At 27.8% G+C, this 20,831-nt stretch overlaps 2 protein-coding genes across 6 annotated transcripts; one reads left to right on the top strand and one right to left on the bottom strand.

Annotated features, from left to right (window-relative positions):
* Window positions 1-2,476: 2,476 nt before the first annotated feature.
* On the bottom strand, window positions 2,477-17,583 carry LOC140675667 (ubiquitin carboxyl-terminal hydrolase 16/45-like). Its single transcript, XM_072910277.1, has 13 exons — window positions 17,381-17,583; window positions 16,261-16,394; window positions 15,997-16,181; window positions 14,811-14,973; window positions 14,335-14,502; window positions 13,943-14,164; window positions 13,016-13,278; window positions 12,723-12,931; window positions 12,060-12,543; window positions 10,880-11,177; window positions 9,350-9,619; window positions 6,509-6,690; window positions 2,477-5,709 (listed from the first exon to the last, which is right to left on the bottom strand). The coding sequence occupies exons 1-13, from the start codon at window positions 17,463-17,465 to the stop codon at window positions 5,637-5,639; spliced, it is 2,736 nt and encodes a 911-aa protein (XP_072766378.1). The 5' UTR covers window positions 17,466-17,583; the 3' UTR covers window positions 2,477-5,636.
* A 221-nt stretch (window positions 17,584-17,804) lies between these two features.
* On the top strand, window positions 17,805-20,818 carry LOC140675670 (IST1 homolog). Of its 5 annotated transcripts, none has more exons than XM_072910282.1 (6): window positions 17,805-17,894; window positions 18,293-18,588; window positions 19,238-19,679; window positions 19,831-19,971; window positions 20,091-20,144; window positions 20,350-20,818. In XM_072910282.1, exons 2-6 carry the CDS (start codon window positions 18,320-18,322, stop codon window positions 20,527-20,529), a joined length of 1,086 nt encoding a protein of 361 aa, XP_072766383.1. In that variant the 5' UTR covers window positions 17,805-17,894; window positions 18,293-18,319; the 3' UTR covers window positions 20,530-20,818. The 5 variants fall into 5 exon arrangements, with proteins under 5 accessions (XP_072766383.1, XP_072766385.1, XP_072766384.1 ...); XM_072910284.1 differs by having other exon boundaries at window positions 17,821-17,894; window positions 18,290-18,588; XM_072910283.1 differs by having other exon boundaries at window positions 17,831-17,913; window positions 18,290-18,588.
* The last annotated feature ends 13 nt before the right edge of the window (window positions 20,819-20,831 follow it).

Raw genomic sequence — 20,831 nt, 5'->3', positions numbered from 1 at the left:
CTCATGAAATCTTGCTTTCTCATCGCATCTCATCTTATTTCCCAATTGGAAATAAACTTTATGCAGAGAGTTAAATCTGCCTACTCTGTATTTTTAACGATTTTAAATCTTTATATTCTTAGGACAATCTCCTCCAATGTTACTTATTTGATCATGCACACATAAAATATAAATAACATTTTTATTATGTATATATGTTATTGAAATAGAACGAAGACTGAGAGAAAAAGTGAAAATTTGTTTGATCAAGATGTACTAGAATATATGAAAGTTCGAATTTATTGTAATACTGTGATTATATATAATAATTAACTCAAGTATTTGAACAGATTTTGTCAAGTCCTGCTACAAATTGTTGTTAACAAAAGAAACTATAAATTTTGTACAGAAATTATTATCAATTAAATCGGCAGATTGGTGGGATTTTAATACTAATCTGTCAGAAGGCAATTCTAACACAGTTGATGCCAATTTGCTAGCAAACTGAGTCTTGAGTAAAGTCTGTTGTCACAATCTTTTGCTTATTGAATAGTATATATACACATAACATTATTTGATTTGTAAAAACAAAAAAATCATATAATATGAGTTGTCAATTTTTATTTCATCTATCACACTGTGTCATCTGTAGTTTATTTTGAGAAGAGACAACGAGACTTGAAAAATTCTAAATATTATTATAGTATATACATATTATACATGTACGCACGCATATCTGTCCAAAAGTTTTATTGTTATTAAATATAATTTGATCTAAGCATTCGAAATATTATCATTATTTGCATATCAGAAGAATCGTAAATGACATACAAAGAATTATTTTAAAAGAAATTATAATATTTAAACACATATAGGGAGCAGAGAAAGTAAAAATATCTTCTAGATGACATTTGGCAGTTTTATTTATATATGGACTCAAGACAATTGGAGATATTTTTATCAGTTAATAAACATTTATTGAAAAATACCAAATATCGATAATTTAATAATATAGTGTATTTTCGAAATGCACACCGTCAGACTGGAAATAGAACCTCTAAATATTTTTTGGAAACTATAGAGCACTTTATGTAACATATATTTGTTTTAAGATGTCATTCATCACGAAAAATTTAATTTCTCTTTCAATTCTGTCGGTATACATTTCAAAGATACATCCCAGTCAGCAAGAAATCATTAACACAATTTTATTAAAATATTTCGTACATAATGTTTTTAAATATATAGTTTTAATGCTGTGTACAATATCATAGTAAATAAACTTTGAGGCACATCTAGAGATTTCGATATATTGAATAATCATTTCAAAAAATGATACGCTAACGTTTTTCCAACATTCTATAGTTATAATAATTTTTAGATTTTTTAATGTTATAAATAATATAAATAAATAATTGATTCAATATGTGATTAAATAAAAACATGATAATATAAAATAATTGATAAATACATAAAAACTTAGAAGGTAATGAGATAAATGAATTAAATATACAATGTTAGAAATAATAATTATATTGTATAAATGTGTTACAGTAACATTAAAGAAATATTTTTAATAATTATGTCAAACTTTTATAAATAATCGATAGTTTCACATTATTAGGTAATATTTTGTGACAACTATAAAACATTATATACAAATATTTAAGTATAAAATTAAGAAAATAACATTCAAAAAAATATTTAGAATAATGTTTCTCAAATAGTTTTCAAATATTTGGAAATGTTATATTATTAATAACTTTTAAAAACATTTATACAATATTATGTAAAGAAAATGCACATCAAAATCAATATTTTAAAATTATTTATATATTGATTTTACGTTTCTTGCTTACTGGATTGATATGCGAACTGAACATTTTTTTTTTTTACTGCACATTTTTCCAACTGTCCAAATTAAAGTAGTGCAAATACCTGTAAAATTCACAATAATTTTTTTACTTTTGTTTAAAGATATATATTTTATTTCATTAAATCTACATACCTCACAGATATGTTGCCTGTGATCTTTTTTGTTCAATTGCAAGCTGATAACCTGAGATAAATTTTTTTATCCAGATTGATATAAAATATTTCACTGGATTGTTTCTCGAATGCGTTAGAATTCATGTTCTTCGAAAAATCAAAGAATAAGATTCCATTTACGGGGACATAAATTGAATAGGGAGAAATGACAGAAGATAATATATAAAGGCAACTGGCAAAAACTATAAAAGGATTAATAGAAATGAGAAACGTATTAAAAGTAGAAGAAATGGAGATAAAAGATAGAGAGGATAGAAACTAATAAAACAGGAAGGAAAGGATTATAAAAATATATGTGAGGGAGGACTTAGAGAGGAAACAAGGAAAAATAAAGAAATAGTTAGATGATGAAATGGGAGTAAAGGTGATAAAAAATACAGAGGGACATACGAGAAAAGTTCAAAAAAGGAAATATATGATTTGGATAATTAAAGAATTTCTTTCAATATATATTTGATCGTGCCTTGTTTACTGCGTTTGGCTTTTATTACCTGCTTTTATATTTATTATATCCACAAGTATAAGAAACAAGCCAGTCATAACCAGGCACATATTTATTACATTATTATACTATTAGAGTCTTATTTTCCCTTTTTATGGATAACATGTATAATTATATTACATTTTTTCAGCTTTTTTAAGCCATCGTGTTCTTTATTAAAGTAAAATTAACTAAAGAATGTGATGTTGAAATATAAATTTGTTTTTCTGATATTTGGTTTATGGAAAAGCCTTCTTTCTCGATCGCTTATAATTGTTATTACTGCATTTCCATTAAAATTTATTTTATGTGAATGACCAAAATTGTCATTAAAAAAGAATTCGCGAGAAGTAAAATCCCAAAGCAATGTATATATTTTTCTAGAAAATGCATGCATAGTTGTTACTAAAAATTTTTGTATAATTATTTCTCGTCGAATATAACGATAATCGAAATACGCTATCGAAGTACAGAAAAAAACTTCGTCTCTTTTCGCTCAACAATATATCAATTATTCCTTTGATTTATTTTCATCTCTTAGTGTAGAAAAAGTTCACTGTTGTTTTTTTCACAGATGGCGTTGATAATAAAATAAAGATATAACACAACTTAATTTATAACAGGTGATCATTTGAATTGTGTTAAAAGTAAATAATTTTTTTTTTAATAAAATTTTTGGTAAATATTTACATAAAGTCACCCCTTTCAGAAGTCAATGACCTTGACATATGTTGTCAAGGTCATCACCCTCAGTAACGCTTAAAAGGTTTTAGCCGTCACATTGTTTACTAAAAAGTTACATATAAAAATTGTTAAAAATTGACGTTTTTTCCCAATTATTTTATCAAATACTGGAAATTTAAAAAAATGTTTCAAATAAAAGTTGTAAGTCTCTTCAAAATACACATTTTATATCCTATCCATTTTTATTATACGAGTGATAGTTTTCGAGAAAAACAACGATAAAGACTATAAACCTCATACAATATTAATTATAGTATCATATATAATATAGTCTCACTGTATCCGCGCATACACTTTCCTACCCATACAACAAATGGGTTGGGTTAGGTTATTTTTTTTAGAAGTGGAGCCCCCCGCAGGGGGGCGGAACCTACTGTATCCACGCATACACTTTTCACGCATAGAAAGTCTATGCGCGGGCATAGTGGGTTCTGCGCCCTTGCGGGGAGCTCCACTTCCAAAAAAAATAACCTAACCCAACCCATTTGTTGTGTGGGTAAGAAAGTATATGTGAAGAAAGTGTATGCGTGGATGCAGTAGGACTATATTATATATTATGTTATAATTAATATTGTATAAGGTTTAGAGTCTTTATCGTTGTTTTTCTCGAAAACTATCACTCGTATAATAAAAATGGATAGGATATAAAATGTGTATTTTGAAGAGACCTACAACTTTTATTTGAAACATTTTTTTTTAATTTCCAGTATTTGATAAAATAATTGGGAAAAAACGTCAATTTAAAAAAATTTTTATAACTTTTTAGTAAACAACGAGCGACGGCTAAAACCTTTTAAGTGTTACTCAGGACAGTGACCTTGACAACATATGTCAAGGTCATTGACTTCTGAAAGGGGTGACCTTATGTGAATATTTACCAAATTTTTTTAAATAAAATTTTTTTTAATAAGAAATTTTTTTAGATTAGAATAAGAATTTTATTTAATTTTTTTATTTGTATTTCAAAATTTTCGTAAAATGGCAGTTTTCTATTGATTTCGATAGACATCTTGAAAATATTGATTTGCGTAAGCAAATTTTGCCCTTTTTTTATAATGTGTATTACTTATTAAAAGTGTTAAAATACATATTATTTTTTCACACTTAGTAATAAAAATAACAAGTCTCCTCTACAAAATGGCGTTTATTTATTTATTTTATTCGGTCTACTTGTTATGAAATAATATCCATTCACTACACAATTCAAATGATCACCCGTTATAATTTCTGTGTACCACTTGATAAGTAACACTTGACATTTTACAAAAGTAAAAACTTAAATTGATTGTATTTTACATTGAGTGTATTTTACGATTTTATTTGGCATCGATCTGAGTGTAAGAAAACAAAATATATTGATATATGAATTTGTACATACAAATTATCATTTGTTCTGAGCCTTGCAAAACAATTTAGATGGAAAAGAAATCAATTCTGGAAGATATCAAGAAATATTAAACCAATATTTTGCTGGTAAATCCTAAAAATTTTACGCGGAATCATGAACACCTGCCAGTAATCATTGAACAAAATAATCAATATGTTAAATCAATTTCAAGATACAAAAATTTTATTTTTGCCTACAAAGCAGCACGAACTTTTTTCACAGCCAATAAATTGAACTGTCTCAAGATATTTAATTTTCCATTCTCAAATCACTCCCATAAAAATCAATATATGTGTAAAACGTAATAATATATCTACCTATGAAATATTCTAGTGCAAGTTTCAAACATTTCAAATTTCATGTATTTTATAACTCAGAAGTATGAAGAAATAATATATCATAAATCGGAATTATTTTGTACAGTTTACATATAACATATAATAAATTTATTATACATATTATACATATAAAAAAATTTATTTTCTTATTTCATTATTTTTATAGATTGCTCTTATAAAAACTAGAGATCGAAATCGGTATAACATTACGTATGCTGTAGATTAATTCAATATTAAGAGAAAGAGAAAAAAAGAATAATGTTGCAAAATAATTCCGACTTGCGTTATTAAAATCTATATATAAATTTGGGAATTAAAAAATCTTAAATTTTAAATTTCTATTAATTAATTAAAATTTCTATAAAAGTTTGTAAAAAAACACTTCTCGTGGATAATTAATACATTTATCTCTAGGCTTAAGAAACAACTTAGTTTTCAATATTTCTATTAGTTTCTAATTCTTTTTCTTGTAATGTACATACATTCAATAAAATTATAGGCATTAGTTACATACCTTATGTATCCAATAACATGCAATATAATATAAAAAATTGTAGAATTCAGATTTTCATTAAAAATTCGTTTTCTTTTTGCTAGAAAGCCAGAAATGCGATTGACTACTTCGATTTTCAGATTTGTTCTGTTTCGTTCTATTGAATCAGAGAATCCTTTCATAGAATAAGAGATATGCTTGACTTTGTAACACCGTATTCTCATCTACTTCCGATACTCTGTAATAAAAAGCTGAGAATTAATGCCGAAGAAAATTAAAATAAGTAAAGTTAGAAAAATATTTTATAGTATTTTATAAAAGTAATCGTTATTGTTATATGTTATTGATTTTTTATAATAACTCGTTATTGATTTTAAAAATTGGTTATCATTACCGTTAAAAATTTACATTTTTTAATATTAAAATATAAAAAAGTAATATAATTTTGATATTAATATTGCTATCGATATAATAATTTTGATAATAATTTTAACTTTTTTTAAAGATCTTTAAATTATCTATAAGTATATAAATGAAATCAAAATTTTTTTTCTTACAATTAGTTTCTTCTTCCAAGAGATTCACAAATATAATCAAAATCACTTTTTTCTTCAAAAGACCCCTTTAACTTCATTTTGAAATTATGAGAAAAAAAAAAGAAAAAAAATATCAATTGACGTTTTTTTATTGTGATTTCATTAAAATTCAGAAAAATTCATTGTAGAAGATAAAGGAATGGAAAAGTCGGAGGAGGCACGAAAAGGGAAAAAGGGATTAGGAGATCGAAATTTCAACAGTAAAATTCAATACCCAAAGATGTGATGGTTGTCATGGGATATTTTCATGTTAATTCTGAAATCTTTTTTTTGTACAAACTATATTGATTTCAGAATTTTGAGTTTTCAAAAATCTATAATTTTTGAGTCTTATTTTTGGAAAAAATGCCTATTAATACTCTTTTAAGCTACACATTATAATTCAGATTTGATGTACGCGACAAAGCTTGGCATGTTTCTTTGATACAGTAAAATTCTTACCGAGAATCTGATACATAATACCATCTTCCAGGTGGTGGTTCTACAACACCAGGGGCTTTCGCCGATGCTTCCTCTCCTTCCGAATCCGAACTGGTACTATTTGATTTGTCATCTGCTTTAGGATCCTTATCCTTGGGAAGGAAATTCCATCGATGATCATCTGGTGGTAATGGCAATCTTGTCTGCTCACAATTCAAATAATTTCAAAATTAATAACAGCTTTTAAAAGTTTTTCAGTAAATTATACAATTAAAATTATAGTTTTAACATCTTCAGCCTCTTGTCCTTATTCTTAACTTATCTTAAATGTAATATAGATATTTCTTAACTTTTTATTAATCTTTATAGCAATCATTTATTTTGTATTTGTTATTTAATTACTTAGATTTTATTTAAATTACATATGTATAATTCTTCTTTGAAAACGGAAACGTAAAAAATTTCATGTGCAATTAATTATACTAATCTAAACGCAATGTATGAAATCTTGTCCAATATGATAAAATTTTAAAAAATATAATATAATAATGCAAAAATTTTCAAAAATTCCTACAAAGAAATAATTAAAATTTAAAAAAGTATATTTTCAAATATAATTTTATTTTTAATCAAAATAATAATGTTTTTCATTATATTAAAGAAAGAAATATAAATTAACATAAAAGAATGACTAAAATAAAAAGAAGAGAAGATATAAGAAGTAAAAAGACAAATAAGAGCCGAAGTTTGAAAAATAGCCTACCAGACTGCATCTCTTACATTTTGATTCACATTGCAAATTTTATTAGCATTAAGTATTTATAGCCTTAAATTATGTAATTTTACGTTTTTCTTTATATTTACGTATTTTTCAGATATTTTATATATTTTATATGTGTATATATATATATATATAAAATATATAAAATAATTATGTTAAAGTAAAAATGTGTAACTGCTAGTTGCAAATTCAGATTTTTTCTTGAAGATAACTATGTGTTTTAATTACACCAATTGATTCGTCTCATTATTCTGTGCATAAAAGTATTAGGGTAAGATAATCGAAAAATAAATATTTTACGAGATATCTTGTATTTTATGTCAAAATATTGCAACTTTGAAGCTTTATAAAGTACTCGGAAAGTACTCAATGAAACGTAACTTTATTATAGTGTTTCGGAAAGCTCTCGAGATAAGCTATAAGAATATGTAATAAAAAATAGAGGTTTTCATTTAAAAAAACATTAATGACCTTGACCTGATTTTGACAAGGTCACTCAAGGTCAAGTCCACATTTCCATCATGTGTCCTCTTTCAAACCATGCAACTTTTGTTTGAAACATTTTTCAATAAAATCATCGATTCGCAAGATAATTGACATCACTTAAAATAAAACACCTTGTATATGTATATATATATATATATATATATATATATATACATATACAGGGTATCCCCGAATTGGCGGATCAACTCTCGTCGGTAGATAGAGCGTGTTAAACTGAACAAAAAAATCTTATTATTTTGCTAAATTATATATAATTATATATAATTTGTTAAAAATATATATATATATTTTTTCAATATTATCTTGCTAAATATAGTTTGAAAATTTTATTCTGAAATGTTCATTCTTATATTTTCTATTCTATAATTAATTATAAGAAAAAAAATATAATACTAATGTTTATTTTAAAAAATATTATAAAGAAATAATGGCAATGTTTTTTTGTCCACAATTTTTTTAGTTTCTAATAAATAAGTTCTATTAGAATTCCATGATTTTTTAAATTTTCTGCAAATTTCAGCTTTTCCAAAAAATAGACACTATATATATAGTACCTATTTTTTGGAAAAGCTGAAATTTATATATAATTATATGTATATATATATATATATATATATATATATATATATATATATATACACATATATATTATCTATATAATAAAAAAAACTTGTTCAAATTAATAATACATCCTTAATAATTCCATGTAATTCAATAAAGAAATCTTACATATCATTAAAATTGTTGTCTTTTTACTATTAATTATTATACTTTAAATACCACATGTTTTATTATTTATTATATATTAATATAAGTAAAATCTGAAAACATTCTTCTATTTTAAAGTTTTAAATTTTGATAGCCGAAAGAGAGAGGGGAGAGAGGGGAGATAGGGGGAGAGGGAGAGAGGGGATAGGGGAGAGGAGGGGGGATAGATGAGGAGGGGGAGAGAGGGGGAGGGAAATGGGGAGGGTGTGAGGAGGGAAGAGAGGGGGAGAAAATGGGGATGGTTAGGAGGGGAGAGAGGAGGGGAGGAAATGGGAGATGTAAGAAGGGGAGAGAGGAGGGGAGGAAATGGGGAGGGGAGAGAGATGGGGGAGGGAGGGGAGAGAGAGGGGGAGGGAGGGGAGAGAGAGGGGGAGGGAGGGGAGAGAGAGGGGGAGGGAGGGGAAAGAGGGGAGGGGGAGGGGGAGAGAGGGGGGGAAGAGAGAGAGAGAGGGGAAGGAGAGGGAGAGGGGGAGAGAGAGAGGGGGGGAGGGAGAGGGAGAGGGAGAGGGAGAGGGAGAGAGAGAGAGGGGGGGAGGGAGAGGGAGAGGGAGAGGGAGAGGGAGAGGGAGAGGGAGAGAGAGAGAGAGAGAGAGAGAGAGAGAGAGAGAGAGAGAGAGAGAGAGAGAGAGAGAGAGAGAGAGAGAGAGAGAGAGAGAGAGAGAGAGAGAGAGAGAGAGAGAGAGAGAGAGAGAGAGAGAGAGAGAGAGAGAGAGAGAGAGAGAGAGAGAGAGAGAGAGAGAGAGAGAGAGAGAGAGAGAGAGAGAGAGAGAGAGAGAGAGAGAGAGAGAGAGATAAAAAAGATCTACCTTGACATAAGCAACGTAGTGACCACCATGAACGGTTCCACTGTGCTCGACGACCCCATAAAGAGCATAAAGTCGAGGTTTTTTATAATCCGTGCAAACAGGCGCTAAGTTCAATAACATTGGAAATGACACGTGCTTGAGAACTTTCCTAAAACCAACTCTCTGCGTTTGAAACCTCTTTAGATGCAATATCAATACTGGAGGTACTTGAGAGATGAGATATTGCTTGGTACTCGAAGTGCATACCATTTTCGACGAATTTTCTTGAGTCTGAAAAAAAGAGAAAAAAGAAAAATTAGAGTGAAATTATTGACCCTTGCCCATGACGAGAAGACTATAGCCGGATAAGCATACAAAAAGTGCCTCCGACGAGTTTTCAAATAATACTTGGCCTGTCATTTCCTCATTGTAAAAAAAATTAATTTTCCTCAAAATTTCAGCTCCCTAAGTGTATTATTTTCTAAGTTATTGAGAAAAACGTCATTTTTAGTTTTTATTTTTCTTTTCTGTAAATATTTGAGATAATTCCATATCGATTTTTTTCTGAACTTTTATCAACGAAAGACACAATAAAAATATTTTTTCATTAGCCCGAATAAAAACTCGATTTTTTAAAAAAGACTAAAATTAAGAAATGGCCTTTTTAACATGTTCTTTTCGTAGTTCAATCGTCAAATTTTTAGAGAATATTCTTTTTATATATCTCAAATTTTTTTAATTTTTAGAGTTGGTGCAACGTGGTAAAAAAAAAAAAATAAAAATTTTTTTATAATAGAATGGAAATTATTTATTTTTCTTGTAATAATTATAATAGTAATTATAATAATTGTAATAGTTATAATTACACTACAAAATGCAAATATTTTTTATGCAAAAACAATTTTCATAAATACAACTTTTAAATAAACTTGTAAATTGTTTTTACATAAAAAATATTTCTATCCTGCAGTATAATTATAACTATTACAATTATTATTATTACTATTATCATTATTATCCTCATATCCTATTATCCTATTATCAAAAAATAATTTAAAAAAAGATTTTTTTCATCATGTTGCACAAACTTGAAAAAATTGAACAAAATTAAGAGTATTGAGACATATAAAAAGAGTATTCTATAAAAGTTTGGTGATTGGACCTCGAAAGAAACATAAAAAAGCCATTTCTTAATTTCTTAATTCTTTTTTTTTAAATCGAGCTTTTATTCGAGATTAATGAAAAAATATTTTTTTTGTGTTCTTTGTTTCATAAATATTCAGAAAAAAATCGATATGGAATCATCTCAAATATTTACAGAAAAGAAAAATAAAAATTGAAAATGACGTTTTTTCTCGATAACTCAGAAAATAATAAAGTTAAGGAGCTGAAATTTTGAGGAAATTTTTTTTTTTACAATGAGGAAATGACAAGTCAAATATTATTTGAAAACTCGTCGAGGGCACTTTTAATATGCTTATCCGGTTATAGCCTTTGATTATTCTTTAAAAATTTTGAAAAGTATTTTTAAAAAATTTTTCCCTTTATTACCTTTTTCTCACGAGCTGTGCACGCCTCGCATACGACTTTGTTGCTTCCCGTCATCAGTTCCAGTGCAGTAAATTGATTTAAACATGACTCCACAGAACATTCGCCTTCTTTAGTTGTGTACCTGCCAGACGATTGATGTTCAGAAATTCCCAATCTGGACATCCCTGTCATTATATCGCCAAATTCAAATATGTCCAGTTCTTCAAGGTCATCACCGTTAGACGTTCCATTATTGTATTTCTTTCTATTGCACTTAGATAGAGTAGTAGTTTCCATCCATGTCTCGACACCATCCAGTCTGAAAAAATATCATGCTTATCAATATCATGCTTATGCAGATAATTATTCTAGAAATCTCGAATTTTTAAATATATGCATAATGCAGAATCCTAAATTTTGTCAAAAATGAATGTTAAAAAGTATAATATATTTAAATAAATTTTTAATTAAAAAACTATATATATATATATATATATATACAGGGTGTCCCCGAATTGGCGGATCAACTATCGTGGGTAGATAGAGCGTGTTAAACTAAAGAAAAAAATCTTACATCATTTTGCTAAATTCGCAATAATTAATGAGATATAAATTAATAAAGATCGGCCAATCTGTGCCAGTATAAGCGCGCGGCGCGAAGAAACCTTCCAGTTGTTACTTGATACTAGGCGCGCGGCAAGACATAAATGCAGAACGCACTGTACGTGTCTCTTTCAGTACGCCCTTTGTACGTCCTTTGTAGAGCGCTCCGCCTACTGTCTCGCCGCGCGCCTAGTATCAAATAACAAGTAGGAAGTTTCTTCGTGCCGCGCGCTTATCCTGGCACGTTTTGGCCCATCTTTATTAATTTATATCTCATTAATTATTGCGAATTTAGTAAAATAATATTAGATTTTTCTCTTCAGTTTAACACGCTCTATCTACCCACGAGAGTTGAGCCGCCAATTCGGGGACATTCTGTATATATTTCAATAATTTTTTAAAATATTTAAATAAATATTCAAAAAATTCATATTTGATGTGTTAATTTACTTTAAAAATTCAAGTTAAAATAAAACAAAATTTAAAATTTAAGAATTTTAAATGTCAAATTTTACAAAAATAAATTTTCAGAAATTAAAATATATGTATATATGTATATAACATATGTGTGTAAAATTAGAACATCTGAATATACAACCTTTCAGTATTATTAACGGGACTAGTGGGGCTTTCCTTAGAAGCGACGGAGCTGCTTAAACTTGCAGTGGGCGCTTCGGGGCTTGTGACATCGGAATTGGGAATCATGGAGGTAGATAACGCTGTAGCTTCGTTCTCGGAGCTGACTGAGCCGACATTCCTGTCGCTTTTCTCTGACAGTATTTTGATTTGAGTCAAGTCTGTCATCGATACATCGGTTGGACTAGGACTATTTAACACGTTAATGTTCACCAGATGTCTAATTTGCGTTATGTCCGCATTGTTACCCAGATTACCGTCTTCCAGACTGGTCAGATTGTTGCTATCGTTATTGAAGTCGTTGCTTGGATGATGATGGTGAGGATCGGTAAGTGATATAGGACTAGTAACGGCAGACGCTTTCTCCGAACTATATCCGGACTCTCCGATTTCCGGATGAGACTGATCCACTTCGATGTTGTCCTCTACGTCAGCGTCACTCTCCTCTGGAGATAAAATTTTTTTTGTACAAAATTTTATACAAAAAGAACATAAATTTTTAAATAGCTAACTTTTATGGACTATACCAGAATTGCAATTTTTAAATTGATTTTTGTATCGTATAAGCAGTCTCGAGACTAATTAGGCTAATCATATTGTTAATCAGAGCTAAAGAAAATTATACCTGACTTCGGAATGTTGTCATTATTTTCTTCCGTATGATTATTCGAATCTTTTAACATATAATTGTTATGATTCTCATGCCTTTTATTCTTTCGGTTTTTCCTGGCTGCCTTCTTCTCTTTTTTTAACTGTTTCCAAGGTGTGTCGAGAGCTTGATAATCGCGTTGCTGAATGTTTATATCGGAAGTTTCAATTTCACTGTTCTTCCTTCTATATTAGAATTATAATATACTAATTTGTAAGTTTAAAAAATTAATTATCGTATACGGAAAAAATAAGGAACTTTTTCTTTACTTCAAGAGTGGAGGCTGTGGTTTGTCTGCTGTGACGGGCAGGCTCAGGTCTAGGAATGGCTCAGTCCGTTGCGACGAATGATGACAGTCTAGACACTGTAGAGTGGACACCAACACGCCACGAAATACCGCTTCTGGTCCCAGTAGTCGTGTGCTAGCTTGGTTGCCATAGAATTTTATGCGAGACTTTAGACTCTTCTCTACACAGTCTGGTTTTGTTTTCTCGCTCAAGCCTACCTCCTTTAGAATTATGATCTGGTATCTCTACAGAGTGTACGGAAATTTTAATTAAATTTGTAATATATAAAATTTTTATTTTTGTAGAATCTTTAATTTGTTTTTTTAATGATTGTTATACCACTTTTTTCACAGTTATTTCCTATTACAATAAAATCGACTTATTTTAAGCACATGTAATTATTGAATAAATTATTATATAATAAACATTAAAAAAGCCTCTTCAAAATACATTTAATAAAATTACACCATATTTTTTTCATTTAATATTCTTAACTAATTTATTAATAATTAAAAAAAAATTTGAGTTGCTGAGTGTCGTTTTTTTCATTATGTAACTTTATAAAAAATAAAGCTAATTGAAATCAGAATTAAAAGATTATAAAGTAGAAATTTCAAGTTTTACAATTCTTTATTATTGATCTCAATTTGCGACAAAATTATGGCCATTTAAAAATTTCTTTTTAAGAGAGATTTCTTAACTTTTTCACAAAGCAGAATAGATATATTTATTAAATTAGCTATCATAATCTGACATTACTTTAAATATAAAATTTTTTTCTAAAATTTATTCTAAAAAGTAAAAAAAAATCAATCCTAGTAACATTATTAATATTAATTATTATTAAAAAATATTTATATATAGTATTTATATATTTTAATAATATTTATATATTATAATATAATTTACTCGAAGATCCTCATTCCGAACTATTTCCAGCAAATGTCGGAGTAATTCGTGCGAGTCGTGCTGTCCTCCGTCAACGCATTGCGTAGTTTTTTTCCTAAGCTTACAAAGGAGATTCAGAGGTGTATACGTTTGATAGCCATTAGTGTTCTGCATTTTCGATAGAGTTTCACAGAGAACTGATGTAAAACTGCCCCATCGCTCCAAGGTTCCCTCAATCGGTGGCTGTAAGTCAAATAAAACAAAAAAGATTACTCATAAAGTAAACAAAAACAATAAAAATAAACTACAATATTTTATAGAGCAAATCTGACATTAATACTGATGTATTTTCTTGTTTTTCCTTGAGATAAAAAAAAATAAAATAAATAATTTTAAAAATCTTAATTACATACAAGTTCTACTTCCTCTTCTGCATCAAAAGGCTTATGCTTTCCACCTGGCAAGACAAATTTCTGCCCAGGTAAACGCAGATCGTCCAGCACCTTCATTAGATAAGGAGTCTGTGCTAGACACTGAAGCACAGCATTGAAGAAGCAGGTGTTTCCTAGATTTGCTAACCCCTATGCATTAAGAAAATGTTTCCATATAAATATTATTATATACTTTTTCTCTCTCTCTCTCTCTTTCTTTCTCTTCTCACTCTTGTTACTTATATATCATTATGTATGAGTTTTGTTTTATTGTACTATTTAAATATTATTATTCAATGTTATTATATGTATATTCTTTTGTACGCATACATTATACATTATTAATTTTTTATACATTTAAAAAAAAATTATAAAAATTCCCTTAAAAAAGCATCTATTTCTAGAAAAAGCAATCTAGAAAAAAATGAAATAAAAAATAAATAATACAATTTACATACCCCAACTTTAGGAAGATTGTTTAATATTTTATGTTTTTCTTTCTCCTGCACATCAGTTATTATCTCTGTTTGACATTGGATTGCTGATGTTTTTAATTGTTGTGATATTAATGGTGTAGTGGCACATTTCTTGATAAACTCAACAGTTTCTAACAGCTTTTTACTAAAAAAATAGAAAAAACATAATATATATCTATAAAAATGTAAAAATAAATATTTTTTATATTAAGAAGACACACACACACACACACACACATAAAATTTTTATTATCTATTACATTACAAAAGTAGTATATATAAGAAAATTTTAGTGTATCAAAAAATTGAAAAATATAGAAAATATTAGAAAATATTAGCATAGATTAAAATAATATATATTTCAAATTCATTATAATTCAAAATTTTTCATACATATTTTACTTCAATTTTATAAGATTTAGTCAAAAATTTCATTGACTTTTTTCCTTAAATATTTCAATATAATAACCTTAAATTAAATAATATTTAGAAATAATACAAATTTTAATAATTTCTGCAAATTTCAAAACAAAATATTTTGAGTTTAACATTAGTTTTCAAAAGTCGAACTTTACAAATTTTCCTAAAAATTCATAGTATTTAATTATATGTAATTATATTTTATTATAAAACTTATTATTTATATTGAAATATAAATTCAGTAATTATTTAGTCATTTTCTTCTATATTTTCAATAAATTTATTATATATTTAATATTACAGTCTTCTCTCAACTTTAGTTTAAATTAATTATAACTTCAACATTATTAGAATAACCTTTGAATATCCTACAATAACTTTGGGCTGTATAGCCTAAAGTTATTGTAGGATATCCAAAAGAGATCCATGTATCATTTGAGAAAGCTTTTTTAAATTTAAAATTAACTATTATTATCCAATTTATTACATGCTTTATATCAATAGTAATATTATTCAAAATTATATTATTTTATTCTAACATAATTTTAATTTTAATTTGTAAAATATGTCTTTTAACTTTGCTTTAATACTTCTTGTACATAAAATGACAAAAACAAAAAATTTAATAAACGCAAAATTAATTATTAATCAATTATTATATAATATTAAATAATTATTAATCAATTATTCTCCTGTCATTTCATACTTTATATATGTGTACACACAACGTGTGTACATACATATTTACCTGTTATTAGGATGAAGTTCAATTTTACACTGGTAACACCAAACATTCCAATGATGAATGTCTGTCGCTATATAATGGCAGTCACTATGTGGCTTTTTATAATGCTCTACGACATGCTGTTTGTGCTCTTTGCCACAACTTTGTTCTCCACATTGTAGGCAAATCCACAATGGCTTAGAGGTATACTGAAAGTTAAAATAACTTGGAATTAGACTTCTTAATATCTTTTATGTGTTCCAATCAAATATTAAGTATATCAATTACAGTCTCTTCTGATTTTTTGGAGTCCACTTCTATTTTCCTACAAATGGAACATTCGTTTGTTATCCCAGTTCTCTTTATATTCTTCTTCACCTTGTTCAGGTTGACAGCCTTTGCTATATGCAAACATTTTGCACCTGAAACAAAATTAATATTGTAAAATGTCCATGTAAATTTCACTACAAAGTTATTTTCTGTATTTTATTAACAGAGAAAGAGAAAAAGAGAAAGGAGAAAAATGTTTTAATTTATTAAATATTATTATATTTTTAAATGCTAAATTTTTAAGTGCTAAAATTCTTAAATTTTTAATTTCTGGATTGTAATTTTGAAAATTAATATATATTTCTTTCATTATCATAAAATATATATTCATTTATAGGATTTCAAATTTCTTGACATCCTTACATTTCTAAATTCATGATTTTATAGTGTTTATATATAAATATCCTTGGAATTTTTCTAAATTGCTCGAGTCACTTTTCTAATAATTCAAAGAGATGTATAAAATACAAAGACAAGACTTCAATAAACTAAAGAGAGAAATATGATTAAGGAATGAACTAAACCCGAATTAATTATCTTAAAAATTAATAAATATAATTCGAAATTTTTGAATGTTACTTTGCGTGAAGCACTCTTGGAGTTTTTTAAAATATAAAATTAACAATTAATTTGCGAGTTGAAGTGAAGATATGTCCTATAGAATTAAAATTTTTATTTCAATGAATTTTTGTGTATAGTCATTCTATAAAATTTTTCTGGTACAGTTATTACGAGAAAGTTATTTTGGTATAGGAGATAACATTTACGATTTTGAAATTAAATTATTTCTAAATCGAAGTAAATTTTTACTTTAACTCACAAATTAGTTATATTAATTTTACATTTTTAAGGGAATTCAAAAGTGCTTTGCAAAGTGTCAAATTCACGAGTCATGAAATATATTGGAATTATTCATTCCTGATCGCAGCTGATCGGTCCAGATTTTTTTTCTTAAAAATCCTCGGATCTAGAAATATTGATCTATAAAATCGGGGTTAGGGTTAGGTTAGGTTACAAGGTGATCTATAAAAACCAGGAGTTCTATTTGTGTGTACGAATGTAAAATGCATTTTTTTACCAGTGCCTGCTTCCTCGCAAGACTCGGTGGAGGCTTCGCTCACATCGAAATTCGGATCTGGCTCTCGATTCCGCTTTTTACTCATCTCGTTGACTTAACTTGTTACAAACGGACGTTCTCATACGCACGTGCGTCAACAATTCTGCTCCTGGCCTGCTCATCAGCCGAATTCTCAAGTCTGACATTCGCGTTAAAAAAAAAAAAAAAAGACATACGGTGACTTATCAAGGCGCGCGCATGCGCCCTTTGGCTGTCACTTCGAGTAAAGATTTCTCTATTCCCGATTGGCTAATGCGATTCCTGGAAGTAGAGCAGCGTTCAACTGACCAATCAGAACGAAGAAATTTTTGTTTCTTTTACCCTGATTGGTTATTGAATCGAATGCTATTCCACTCCAAAAGGAATAAATTTTCGAACGCAACTATAGTAATATCTAGTAATCCGAGATCGAGATTTGTCATTATTTGTCATCTCGTCATTTAGCTAATAAACGAAGAGGTTACACTGTCAAAGGGTCTGTTATCAGTTCACTGGTTGTTATCGCACATATATCAAGATATATTAGATTAATCTTAGTTATATATGTACTTTTAACATTTAGAATAAAATAAGTATAAATAAAAACATTTCTTTGTGACTTAAAAAAATATAGATAGAGTAGCAGGCACAAACGACATAAGAAAATTATACCTAAATAATGATATAATTATGTAACTTTTTTCTATATAATGATGTAATTAATACCTATAATTTTATATCCATAAATTAATTTATATTTTGTATCGATAATTTTTAGATTACATTTTTTTATATCTATAAATTTATCTGTATATTTTATATCTATGTTTTATATTTGTTTTTTATCTATAATGAGATATAGTTAATATCTATAATGATACAATTTGGTAGCAGGTGCAATTGAGACGAGACGTGTCCAAGATGTTCTCAAGTGGACCAAACTATACCAAGTTAAAGACACATTTACGTCTGGCGATTAATCGGCTAAAATTACTGGAGAAGAAAAAGACCGAGCTGGCACAGAAAGCACGTCGCGAGATAGCCGATTACATTGCTGCTGGCAAAACAGAGCGTGCTAAAATTCGAGTGGAGCACATTATTCGTGAGGATTACATGGTGGAGGCAATGGAACTGCTTGAGATGTATTGCGATTTGCTGCTTGCACGTTTTGGTCTTATTCAGCAGATGAAGTGAGTTTCAGCCAGGTTTAGCAGGTCAAATTATTGCATAATCTTGTAATATGACATTATATGTATATATATTATATATATAAAATTGTTTAATTACAATTACTACATATACAATACATGTAGAATAATGATTAACTATTCTAACAATATTAACTATTATTAAATAATTAACTGTAATTAAACAATTTTAATTGAAATTATACATTTAAGATTATTTTTTATTAAAATATTGTACATACATATACGTAAATTATTCTGCAAGAGTAATGTATAAAAGTATATAATAATATAATAATATGAATATAATAATATATTAAAATAAAATAGTGAAATTTATTAGAAAAAAAAATTGAAGTGAAAATTGCTTGATTTTTAAAATCTATCTGCATTATTTTTTTCATAAGGTATTGTTTGAAATTTCGAAGTTTCCTTTTTTTCATTTATTTTTTTTTTTTTTAAGAAAGTTTTCGGAATTATACACAAAGGATTCTTTATAATAAAACATTTTTTTTTTTGTTACCTGTGTGTGAATGATATATTTTTATCCAGTGATTCTTAAGATATCAATATGTAACATTTTATTTGAGGTTCATACTGTACATATATAATTTATGAATACAATTTTAATTTATTATTTTATTATTTTCAGAAATCTCGACGAAGGTCTGGCAGAAGCAATATCCACTATTCTTTGGGCAGCACCTCGTATTCAAACAGACGTGCAGGAAATCAAAGTGATAGCAGACATTTTGACATCTAAGTATGGAAGACAATATACAGAAGCATGTCGAGAAGAGGCAATTCAAACAATATCAGAAAAATTGAAACATAAGATGAGCGTGCAGTCTCCTTCGAAATTGCTCGTGGAAAAATATTTGATAGAGATAGCCAAAAATTACAATGTGGATTATGAGCCGGATCCACAAGTAATGGCAGAAGCCCAGGACGCAATGTTAATCGACATAGGAGCCAATGGAGGAGAATTGAGGAACAATCTAGATACTGCTAGCGGAGGAATACCCCATCCACCTGGCTTTATAGGTTTCCCACAGGCGCCTTTATTGCCCGATCCTGGATCCCACTCGAATATGGTAATTTAAACAATTTTTCATTTTTTATAAAATCATTAATGTATTATCTAATTTTTATAAATAACCAAATTTGACACAATTTATAAAGGAATAATCTTTTATCTATTTTTTGTCACTATATTGTTTCGTATTATATATCATAATATTCTAGGATTCAGAAAAAGGCGCTTCATCTATAGGATTCGTATCTCCAACGTCTCCACTTTCGATTGAGAAGGATCAGAATACTCCTTTCAATCCTGCTTCATTTTCATATAACATACCTTTGGATAATGCTAACTCGAATAAACACGTGAGTAATTTGTCTTTATTATTAACAATTTTATAAATAATATTATTTATTACTAATAAGTTAATAATTTGATAATGAAATAATTTATCCATAATAATATGTATAAAATTATTAATTAGGAGGATCTGCCACCACCATACCAATCTGATTTTCCACCTGATTTAAACAAACAGGTAAAATTATAAGTTTTTAAAAATTTTATTGTAAATTATCAAAATTATTAAAATAAAGATAATATTTATTCAAACAATTTATTATTTAATCAATCATTTATTAAATATATGTTTAAAATATACATTTATTTAAAAAAAATAATTTATTGTAATCTCATAAAATTCCATCCTTCCATAAATAATCTGTGTACATTTCTTTTTTTAGTCGGATGAAAAACCGAAACCTCAACCAAGATCTAAAATGCCAATAAACAACTATGAACTCCCGGATTTGCCCGCAGTACCAACAGAGAATAATGATTCGTCTGCAAATCCGCCTGAGAATGATGATATTGATTTCGATGACTTGATGAAACGATTTGAAGATTTAAAGAAAAGGAAGTAACGCTCATTGTATATAAAAATAATATCCGGAAAATTTTCTTATTTTAATATAATGATAATGATGTTTTAGTAGTGCCTTTTATAAAAAAAGGTCTATTATATATAAGGTAATCTATACATGCTTTTATGAGAGAAATGAAAACAACTAATACAGTTATCTACATGAGAATCTAGTATATACAGTATATGTACATGTTATAATATTGGTAATATTAAGAGAGAATATATTAATAATATATTAATTTATTATGTATATATTTTGTACAATCATATGTTCTATAATGCTTCTTATAATAATTGTAT

The sequence above is a fragment of the Anoplolepis gracilipes genome, unplaced genomic scaffold, assembly GCF_047496725.1.
Source record: "Anoplolepis gracilipes unplaced genomic scaffold, ASM4749672v1 Contig20, whole genome shotgun sequence".
Classification (NCBI taxonomy): domain Eukaryota; kingdom Metazoa; phylum Arthropoda; class Insecta; order Hymenoptera; family Formicidae; genus Anoplolepis; species Anoplolepis gracilipes.
This window is presented reverse-complemented; position numbering and strand designations above follow the sequence as displayed.